This window comes from Lipotes vexillifer, unplaced genomic scaffold (assembly GCF_000442215.2).
Source record: "Lipotes vexillifer unplaced genomic scaffold, Lipotes_vexillifer_v1.1 scaffold3102, whole genome shotgun sequence".
NCBI classification, from domain to species: domain Eukaryota; kingdom Metazoa; phylum Chordata; class Mammalia; order Artiodactyla; family Lipotidae; genus Lipotes; species Lipotes vexillifer.
Genome location: NW_006778806.1, coordinates 224,537 through 235,391, shown reverse-complemented (window position 1 = coordinate 235,391; position 10,855 = coordinate 224,537). Strand labels below are relative to the sequence as shown.

The window sequence follows — 10,855 nt, the reverse complement described above, 5'->3', positions numbered from 1 at the left end:
GGGAAAGAGAAAAGGAAAGGAGGGGTGCGCCATCTAACTGAAGCACAGGCTGAAAAGTCCTGAACGTGCAGGAAGTTAATCGAACCAAGCAGCACGCTGCACGACCACGAAGGGTCACCCCGTCCAGGACAGCAGGGCCTCTGTTCCTCACAGCTCTGTCCCCAGCGCCAGGAGGGTGCACGGCACGTCGCAGGTGCTCGATGAACATACATTGAGGGGACGTCCCTGGTGGCGCAGTGGTTAAGAATCCACCTGCCGACGCAGGGGACACGGGCTTGAGCCCTGGTCCGGGAAGATCCCACATGCCGTGGAGCAACTAAGCCCGCGAGCCACAACTACTGAGTCCTTGTGCCACAACTACTGAAGCCCGCGCGCCTAGAGCCCGTGCTCCGCAACAAGAGAAGCCACCGCAATGAGAAGCCCGCGCACGGCAACGAAGACCCAAGGCAGCCAAAAATAAATAAATAAATAATAAAATTTAAAAAATAAAAAACAAAACCTGTTGATTCTTAATAAGGTGGGAAGAAATGGACACTTCTGTAACCTGGCGAAGGGGAGCATTAAGAGCGCACAGTGGATGTGTTTCCTGAAGCGTCAAGCGGCAGGCAGGGCATCGCCATGACGATGAGACAGCGCGTGGAGCCTGCTCAGAGTCAGGAGAATGAAATGAGCCATGCATACCTGAAAAGTCACCGTCCGTAGCTAGCATACTGTCTACCTAGAAAATCCACGCAGGACAATTAAAAGACCACTAATGAAAGAGGAAGGTTGGATATATGATCACCATTCAAAACTTAACAGTTTCCAATGCACTAAAAATAACCAACCAGGAAATGTAGTGGCAAAAAGGATCCATTGGGCTTCCCTGGTGGCACAGTGGTTGAGAGTCCGCCTGCCCATGTAGGGGACGCGGGTTCGTGCCCCGGTCCGGGAAGATCCCACGTGCCGCGGAGCGCCTGGGCCCGTGAGCCATGGCCGCTGAGCCTGCGCGTCCGGAGCCTGTGCTCTGCAAGGGGAGAGGCCACAACAGTGAGAGGCCCGCGTACCGCAAAAAAAAAAAAAAAAAGGATCCATTCACTTTAGCAACAGAAACTACGATGTCCTAGAAATAACTCTGTGTCTCGTTTGATGCCTATGTGAAGAACACTATAAAATGTGACAAATGGCAGAGAAATTCCTAAGGGCAAAGTTGTATCATATTATTGGGTGGGAAGATTTAGTGTTTTAAACCTGCCAGATTTTCCCAAAATAAATAATTCACGGCAATCCTAATTAGAAAAAAAAAAAAAAAAAAAACCTTTTTCATGAATCTTGAAAATGTTATCTTAAAGGTACACAGCGTTTCTGGCAGTGTTATTAGTTATCTGTTAGCGCATAACAAAAGTCTCCAGATTTCAGCAGCTCAGAACAATAATAAATATTTTTGTCCCAGTTTCTATAGGTCAGGAGTTTGGGAGTGGAGATCGTGGTCCCCTCGAGTGGCTGGCGAGTCAGTGTTCTAGATCCCCGGCGCTGGTTAAGAAGCCAGTGGAGATGGTTGTCAACCTCAGGCTCAGGTGGGCTTGGTGGGTTTTGATTACACCACAAGACTAGGAAGAGAACTGCCTCTGAACAAGTGGAGAAGTGGGCTAGAAACAGCACCTGATCGAGCCAGAAGAGGAAGACAGACAAAGACCCCAAAATAGGCAAGACCAACAAAGCAGGAGACGTGGCACAAGGGGAATTAGCAGTGTCGGTTAACTCGGGTTAAAGGCAGCTGTTGTCAGAGTGGGTTGCAAACCACACAGCCCCTCGACACGCGCATGGAAGGGTGCGGAGAGAAGGGTGGAATATTCCCACAAGTGGGAGGAGGCATACCGTCAACAGTCTGGCATTAGTTCAGTGGTGCTCAGCTGCCAGACACCGCCAGCGTCCCGTGGGCTCTGGGGTCAGGGCGGGTGGACGCCCCTCCACACACAGCAAGGCGGCCTGGTGGGCGCTCTCCAGGGCATGGAGCAGCGGGCGGGGTACCCATGCGCTGAGGGCAAAAGAAGACAGTGCATTACTGCAGAGTGACAACAGAATTTGAAAAATTAGAGATTTAAATTTTTTTTACTTGCCAAAGAAGCCATGCAAGAGTTTTTTGCTTGTTTGTTTGTTTTTTTAAATATTTATTTATTTAGGCTGCGCCGGGTCTTAGTTGTGGCACTCGGGATCTTCATTGCGGCACGCGGGATCATTAGTTGCGGCATGTGGGATCTAGTTCCCTGACCAGGGATTGAACCCAGGCCCCCTGTGCTGGGAGCGTGGAGTCTTAGTGGGCCGCCAGGGAAGTCCCCAGGCAAGAGTAGGGCCTCCCTTGCCTGCTCTGAGCAGTGCATGTTGTGGGGCGCTGGGGCAGAAGTTGGCAAGGAGACTTATGACCTGCACAAACAGTGCAGAAATGGACCCTGGTTTAAATCTGGGAATTTAATTTCCGAGATTCTGCAGCGCAGTGGGAAACAGACTTTTCAATGAATGGTATTGGGGTGATTGGCTATCCATTTAGAAGATCGTAAAGTAGACCCCCACCACTCATCTCACATACGCACGCACGCACGCGCGTGCGCGCGCGCACTAAACATTAAAACCAAACCACAGAAGCACAGGGAGAATGTAGCAGTGTTTAGAATCCAAGTGGGAAATGCCCATTTTAGGCCAAATCCATAAAGGAAAATCCTGACAAATCTGACTGCCGTTTTTAAAGGCTAGTCCAATCAAAGACACAAAAGTGTTACAGGACACTCTGGAAGAAAATGCTTCTAATATTTAGAAAATACAAACGTTTACCAACCGGAATCTGTGAAGAGATGCTTAATAGCAAAGAGAAAACAGTTTTAAAGACTGAGCAGAAAAGTGTGTTAAGTCTATGGACTTACAGTTCATAAAGGAGAAACGAAATGGGTGCTAAATGTGAAAAGATTGGCAAAAATGACAAAGATAGACCCGGGCTGTTTGGCGGGGCTAACAGCGGACTCTCGGAGGGCTCACGCCAGGGGGTGCTCCCCGGGGCTTCCGCTGCCAGTGTCCTCGTCCTCACGGTGAGACACAGCGCACCCCGCCTCTGCAGGAGACCCTCCAACACTAGCAGATGGAGAAAATGAGGTCCAAAGAATGGAGTGATTTGCAAAGGAATTGAGTCAATGCCGTATGTGGAAGTCAACAAAAACTGATCCGCGTAGTGCAATATTTGAAGACTCAGTGATATTTGGAAATTTCTGGCACTTCTTTTTCCATCCAAGATAAAGCCTCTTAGCCAGGCCAAAACATTAAATTTTGCTTTATGCAAAATCATTTGCTGGAGAGAAAGCAACACAGGGAAATTGATTACATTTTGTGTAAAATAATTACCTTAATGTAGCATCTCCTGTATGCAGTGTTCACTTGGAGACAGAAATGGCTGTCAGAATGGCCCTGCCTCAGTTTGTTAGCATCAACTTGACCCAACTTAGTATTTGCCACATGCAGAAACCAGTGTCCAACAGACTCTGGCATCTGTCTGGGGCACTGGGCTTGCGTCTCAGCCCACCTCTGCTTTGCTTCACGGAACAGATTTAGGTGGCTGGGTCATGACTGTGTTCTGCTTTAGATCAATGACATTTCTGGACCCAGAGAAAGCATGAATTAATTAAAGTTTCTAAGTAGCTAGTATGGGCTAGGAGTTCTGCTAGGTGACTGGGTTAAAATATACCTCTGTTCCCAGGAAGTCCTCAGCCTGGTTAGGAAGGCAGGCACAGTTACAATTAAGGCTACAGTACACACATACAGAGGGGAGTGGGATAGTGGGGCTATCTGGTAGAGCCTAGCAGCAGAGTGGAGAGCAAAGAAGTGCTTCCAGAGTCTTAAAGGATGAGTGGAAGTTAGCCTGATGAGGGCCCAAGAGGGGGATGACATGGCAAGTGAGCAAAGAACTCCAGGGAGAGGCCAGTGAGTGGTTTTGAACAAGGAAGTGGTTGGTGCTCCAGGAAGATTGTTTCTGTTTTCAATGTCTGTAAGTCTGTTTCTGTTTTGTAAATAAGTTCATTTATATGGTTACCAAAGGGGAAACGTGTTGGGGGGAGGGATAAGTCAGGAGCTTGGGGTGAACATACACACACTACTATATACAAGGTAGATAACCAACCAGGACCTACTAGAGCACGGGGAACTCTACTCAATATTCTATGATAACCTATATGAAAAAGAATGAATATATGCATAACTGACTCACTTTGTTGTGCACCTGAAACTAACACAGCATTGTAAATCAAGTATGCTCTAATAAAACTAAAATTAAAAAAAGGAAAAAACATGATAAAGACAGATCTGTGTGGAGTTGGGGAGGACACAAGGAAAACAGTAGTTCTGTTTTACTGGTTTTTCAAAGAACCAGTTTGTGATCATTGCCCACTATTTTTTCACTTTAATTTATTCACCAGTCTTTCCTAATTCTGTCTTTAAACTTTCAGTGAACTGCTTTTGTTGTTGTTTTCCTAGCTTCTTGAATTGTTTGCTTTGTCCCTCGTTCCAGGGCTGTTTTCTAATTTTCCAGCGTTTAAAGCTATCGCGTGTCTCCAGAGGGCAGCTTTGGACACCCTCCTGGCTGGTGGGAGTCCTCCCTGGCCCCTCCCGGGGACTGGGTTTCCCTTCCACTCCCCCGTCTGCGCCCACAGGAGCACCTTGTTCTGGTTTCCAGTCGGGCCCACGGGGGAGTCTGTTCTGCCCGTGGCCTGGAGCCCAGCCAGTGTGCACGATGGCTCCTCTTGCTGGTGAGAATGTGGGCCCCCTGTGTGTGCTCTCTGTTAGGTCACTCTACTTAATTGCTTCAATCTGTTTGTAAAATTTTGTGCCAGTTTTATCACCACTTGCGGGCACATAATTGAGAACAGCAGCCCTGCCTGGCCCTGCGGGTCATGGCCCAGCTGCCCGCATCTGCCGGCTCCCCCCGCAGGGACTGCGGGCCGCACCTGCCCCCGAAGACACCTCCCCCTCCCCGGACCTGGAGTCGGCTTATCCTTTTACCTCAGTCTGTCTGCTCCCCAGTGACCCCCGGAAGCCTGCCCACAGCTGAGCGTGGGGAGGTTTCCCTCAAAGTGGCGAGGCTGCCCTTCAACCGCCACTCTTCTCTGTTTCCCTGCGGGTGATAACCGCGTCCTCCTGCCCCTTCTGCTTCATTTTCTGTGCACTGATTACTGATTCGTTCCCAAACTTTCCAGAGAAACTGTGACACTCGGCTCACAAACGACGCGACCCCTCCGGTCTGGGGGTTCCACCGCCCCTGCCTCTGTGCCACCCTGTACCTGCCTCATCCAGGGACCCTCCCTGCCGTTCCTGGTTGGGACCCCAGTTCCTGGGCCCTGGGTGTCCCTCCTGCCGGCTCCCCGCTTGTCTGCTGGAGCCCCTCATCTCACAGCTCCTCAGAAGGCCCTGAAGATACTCAATTTCCTGAGACTTTGAAGTTCTGAAAATATCTTTATTCTGCCTGCTCGCTTGAGTGATACTTTGGTTGGGTGAAAATTCTCGGGGGCAAGTAATTTTCTTTCGGGATTTTTAGGCCGTTGTTCCAGTGCCGCCTCCCACCTTCCAGGGGCTTTTGCTTGATGCCCTGGACCCTGCGGATTTCTCCTCCTTTCCCGCGTTTTAGTCTCTGGAAGTCGGGCTGTTTCTCCTCTTTTGCCCTGGCTCTGAAGTATCACCACACTGCCCCCTGGCGCCAGTCCGTTCCCTTTCTCGGTCCTGCATGAGCCCCTTCAATCTGGAGCCTTGTTCCCTTTGTGGCGCGTGCGCGCGTGTGTCTGTGCGTGCGTGCGTGTGTTCATCTTCTCTGTTCTCTTTCTGAAAACTCTATTAGTTGGATGTTGGGCCTATGTGATTGACTCTCCCATTTTCTCATATTTTGTTACCTTGGCTTTTTGGGCTCTTCTGCCAGTCCTTCTATTATTAGCATTTGCTGTAATGATGCTCCGTGACAAACAACTCCAAAATTTCCATGATTCACAACAGCAAACTTTTGTTTTTCTGCTCGCAGGTTGTGTGTCTTCCATGCCTCTTACCCTCAGAGGTCTTCCCAGGGAAGCCTGTGCCCAGGTGGACACAGAATCTCAGGAGGCCCACTCAGACTACACTGGGAATGCATGTGCTCTGTCAGCATCCTGAGGACCTGCCCAACATCAGCGAGGCAGGAAAATATACTGTAGTGGGAGCTGGCGTGACGTCACACGTTAAAGGGGAGGTGTAGGATTCGATTCCAGGAAGGGAGTGACGAACGAGGGTCAACAGCCTGCCCAGCACCTGCTATAGAAGCTGTAATTCTGATGTCCCACTTTTAACTCGAAAGAGCTCATCCCCGTTCTCGGAACAGCCCTTTTCCACTTCATCCTCTTCTTGTTTCATAGGTACATTGAATCCAGGAGAACGACAGTTACGGCGGGAGGTGGCCCGCTTTCTTCTGCTCCCTGTCGTCTGAGCTCCTTCTGCCCAGGTTGGTGGTTTGGCCTCTGTGTTTCACCCTGGAGACGTTCTCAGGCTGGGGGCGGGGGCCGCTCTTGGTCTACACTGAAGAGTGGGGCACGCAGGGCTGGCTGAAGACTCCGTGCGCCGGGGGCAGCCTCAGCAGCGGCCACGCTCTTTGTGGGGTGATTGGGCAGATTTGGGCTGCTTTGCATTGGGCACCCCCCACTCTTGGTGTCTGTAGGCCTCTCCCCTGGGGCTGGCCTTTCCCCCCAGAAAGGACCCCTCCCCTCTCCTGCGCAGAAGGGGAGGCTGCCACCGTTCTGGGTGCAGAGTGGGAAGAGGGGCTGGGGGCTTCACTTTCTTTGGCCTAAACAACAGAAATGTATTGTCTCGCAGTCTGGAGGCAAGAAGTTCAAAATCAAAGTGTCAGCAGGGCTGGTTCCCTCTGAGGGCTGCGAGGGGAGGGTCTCTTCCAGGCCTCTCTCCTTGCCTTGTAGACGGCCGTCTTCTCCCTGTGTCTTCTCACATCATCTTCCTTCTGTGCATGTTTCTGGGTCCACCATCCTAACCATTTTGAAGTGTACGGTTCAGTAGTGTTAAGTATACTTGCATTGTTGTGAAACGCAGCTCCAGAACTTTTCCATCTTGCAAACCTGAAACTCTGTCCGCATTGAGCAGCACCTCGCCCTCGCCCAGCCCTGGCAGCCATCATTCCATGTTCTGACTCTACGGATCTGATGACCCTAGGTAACTCGTATGAGTGGGCTAAAACAGCGGTCCCCAACCTTTTTGGCGCAGGTACTGGTTTCATGGAAGACAATTTCTCCACCGACGGTGGGGCCGGGGGGGGGGGGGGGGGGGGGAAAGCCGCTGGATGGGGGCGGGGCGTGGTTCAGGCAGTAATGAGAGCGATGGGGAGAGGCACATGAAGCTTTGCTCGCTCGCCCCTGCTGTGCAGCCTGGTTGGTGGGGGTGGGGGGGAGCCGGGGATCCCTGGACTAAATAATATTTGTGTTTTCTGTGACTGGCTTATTTCACTACACATATTGCAGCCTGTGCCAGAATGTCCTTCCTTTTTAAGGCTGGATAATATTCCATTGTGTGGATGGACCACATTAGGCTCATTCATTCATCCGTTGATGGACATTTGGGTTGCAGCCACTTTTTGGCTACGGCAAATAATGCTGCTATGAACATGAGTACAGAAATATCTCTTTGAGACTTGCTTTCAATTCCTTTGGATGTATACCCAGAAGTGGGATTGTTGGATCATATGGTAGTTCTATTTTTAATTTTTTGAGGAATGGGGACTGAGTTTGTCTTAATCCTCTCTTTATTTTTAGCATGGCACCCTTCCCTGCCCCCCATGGCACTCCGGAGGGTGACCTCCTGGCTTCCCCCAGGGAGGCAGTGGGATGGCTCCCTGGCTGGGCAGAGCAGGAGAGGCTCTGAGGGTCTTTCACGGACAGCCCACCTGGGAAGTTCTCCCTGGGGGGGGGGGTTCCTGCAGGGGTGCAGCGCGCTTCTGGCCTTTCCCAGTTACTAACCGCTTTCCAGCCTCTGCCGACAGCCCTCTAACACCTGTGCCTCACTGCCTGTTCCTGTGTCTCTATGGACACCTGAGCGATATTTTTCACCCTACGCCTCTTTATGGTCATTTTAGAGGGGCCTGGGGAGGAGGCTGACCTTTGGGTCCGCCTTTCTTGAGGCGGCCGCAGTCTGGCTGCCTGTTCTGGGGCCTCCCCAGAGTGTGGGCCAGCTCTGCTTGGCCGGGACCGACCGGGCAGCAGCCAGAGGGCCATGGCCTCCGCAGTAATGGCCCCCAGCATCCAGGGGGCCGACCCGTGCACGGGAAGGCAGGGCAGGTGCCGGCCGGGGTGCCCAGGGGCCGAGCCGCCGGGCACGGCCACAGAAGGCCCCAGGACCAGAGGCTGAGGACCTGCCCGCCCGCCGGCACTAGGGAGGCTGAGCGCACCGCACTTTGGAAGCGTACCCCCTCCGCGTGGCGGATGCGGGACCCCCAGGCGCGGCCGGCACGGACCCCTGCCCTGTCCCCGCAGGTGTGCGAGCCGCAGGGGAGCAGGCCCCCGAGCCGCCGCTGGAACGTCAGCAGAGAGGAGCGCTGGAGGCTGGCCGTGCTGGGCGGCGGCGAGAGGCCGGGCCTCCCCGGGGCGACCCTCTCCTACAGGGTGCGCAGGGCAGGGTGCGCCGAGGGTTCGGCCCTGCCCCGCCCCGCCCTGCTCGCCCCGCCCCCCTGACCCTGCAGTCCACGCAGGACCTCGCGCAGATCGTGGCCCAGCTGGTGTCCCAGGACGTGGACAAGGACGTGCTCTTCCCCCATCCACCGAGGTCCGCCGAGTCCAGCAGCGCCTTCCAAGCCTTCCTGGTCCGGAGCGCGCCTTTCTGGCACAGTGTGACTCAGGAGGCCCAGGCCTCGAGGTCGCCGCCCTCCTAAGAGACGACTCAGCCCCGCGTGTCTGTCTTCGGTGCCTTTCCTGTGGGTCCTGGGGAGGCGGCCTGCCAGGTCTGGGGCGCATGGCCCCTGCGCCCTCCCCAGTGCCCACTAGACAGTCACGACCAGCCCAGGGATGAGAAAACAGGCCTGGGAGGATGTCTGGCTGCTCTCTCTTCAGAACAATCACCCCTGAGGCCTTAGAGACCACCTCCGGTTGGGGTGACTTGCCCCAGCCCAATCTCCAAGAGGCCACCTGGCAGGGCCTGAGGGATAGAGCAGAGTGGCCCTCCAAGATGGCCCTCTGGGCTGCCAGGAGAGGCTGCCCACACCCCCCAGGGGCCGTCATCCTGGGGACAAGACACTGTGGGCGGCCTGGGAGGGGTGTGAGGCCTTGGCAGTCCCCCCTTCGGGGCCTGGTTCTTGGACAGCCCAGTAGCTGGCCTGGGTGGAAGGGGTCTGGCCTGGGGAGCCTAGCCCCTTGGGGAGCTGTGGGTCCGCCTTTCTTGAGGCGGCCGCAGTCTGGCTGCCTGTTCTGGGGCCTCCCCAGAGTGTGGGCCAGCTCTGCTTGGCCGGGACCGACCGGGCAGCAGCCAGAGGGCCATGGCCTCCGCAGTAATGGCCCCCAGCATCCAGGGGGCCGACCCGTGCACGGGAAGGCAGGGCAGGTGCCGGCCGGGGTGCCCAGGGGCCGAGCCGCCGGGCACGGCCACAGAAGGCCCCAGGACCAGAGGCTGAGGACCTGCCCGCCCGCCGGCACTAGGGAGGCTGAGCGCACCGCACTTTGGAAGCGTACCCCCTCCGCGTGGCGGATGCGGGACCCCCAGGCGCGGCCGGCACGGACCCCTGCCCTGTCCCCGCAGGTGTGCGAGCCGCAGGGGAGCAGGCCCCCGAGCCGCCGCTGGAACGTCAGCAGAGAGGAGCGCTGGAGGCTGGCCGTGCTGGGCGGCGGCGAGAGGCCGGGCCTCCCCGGGGCGACCCTCTCCTACAGGGTGCGCAGGGCAGGGTGCGCCGAGGGTTCGGCCCTGCCCCGCCCCGCCCTGCTCGCCCCGCCCCCCTGACCCTGCAGTCCACGCAGGACCTCGCGCAGATCGTGGCCCAGCTGGTGTCCCAGGACGTGGACAAGGACGTGCTCTTCCCCCATCCACCGAGGTCCGCCGAGTCCAGCAGCGCCTTCCAAGCCTTCCTGGTCCGGAGCGCGCCTTTCTGGCACAGTGTGACTCAGGAGGCCCAGGCCTCGAGGTCGCCGCCCTCCTAAGAGACGACTCAGCCCCGCGTGTCTGTCTTCGGTGCCTTTCCTGTGGGTCCTGGGGAGGCGGCCTGCCAGGTCTGGGGCGCATGGCCCCTGCGCCCTCCCCAGTGCCCACTAGACAGTCACGACCAGCCCAGGGATGAGAAAACAGGCCTGGGAGGATGTCTGGCTGCTCTCTCTTCAGAACAATCACCCCTGAGGCCTTAGAGACCACCTCCGGTTGGGGTGACTTGCCCCAGCCCAATCTCCAAGAGGCCACCTGGCAGGGCCTGAGGGATAGAGCAGAGTGGCCCTCCAAGATGGCCCTCTGGGCTGCCAGGAGAGGCTGCCCACACCCCCCAGGGGCCGTCATCCTGGGGACAAGACACTGTGGGCGGCCTGGGAGGGGTGTGAGGCCTTGGCAGTCCCCCCTTCGGGGCCTGGTTCTTGGACAGCCCAGTAGCTGGCCTGGGTGGAAGGGGTCTGGCCTGGGGAGCCTAGCCCCTTGGGGAGCTGGGTGCCTTCCTGCAGGGGGCAGTGAGGTGGGACCAGCGATCTTCCTGGAGCGGGGAGGTGCTGGTCATGAACTGCTTGGTACTGGTGCCCACCCAGCCCAGGAGCACTGCCTCTCCAGGAGGCCCCCAGGGGCACGTGTAACTCGGGGGTGATGCCGTGGTGGGGAGAAGCCCAGAGCTTACAGGAGCCAAAGAGTTTCCCAACAC

General features: G+C 55.8%; 1 protein-coding gene across 1 annotated transcript; it reads left to right on the top strand.

The window, feature by feature from the left end:
• The first annotated feature begins 9,714 nt into the window (after nucleotides 1-9,714).
• TEX22 (testis expressed 22) lies at nucleotides 9,715-10,160 on the top strand. The gene is made up of 2 exons (XM_007451959.1): nucleotides 9,715-9,894; nucleotides 9,981-10,160. Exons 1-2 carry the CDS (start codon nucleotides 9,715-9,717, stop codon nucleotides 10,158-10,160), a joined length of 360 nt encoding a protein of 119 aa, XP_007452021.1.
• The last annotated feature ends 695 nt before the right edge of the window (nucleotides 10,161-10,855 follow it).

Coding starts and splice junctions, on each gene's coding strand:
- TEX22 (XM_007451959.1), top strand. CDS start 9,715: ATGCGGGACCCCCAGGCGCGGCCGGCACGGACCCCTGCCCTGTCCCCG. Junction 9,895..9,980: donor GGGCGACCCTCTCCTACAGG/GTGCGCAGGGCA, acceptor CAGTCCACGCAG/GACCTCGCGCAGATCGTGGC.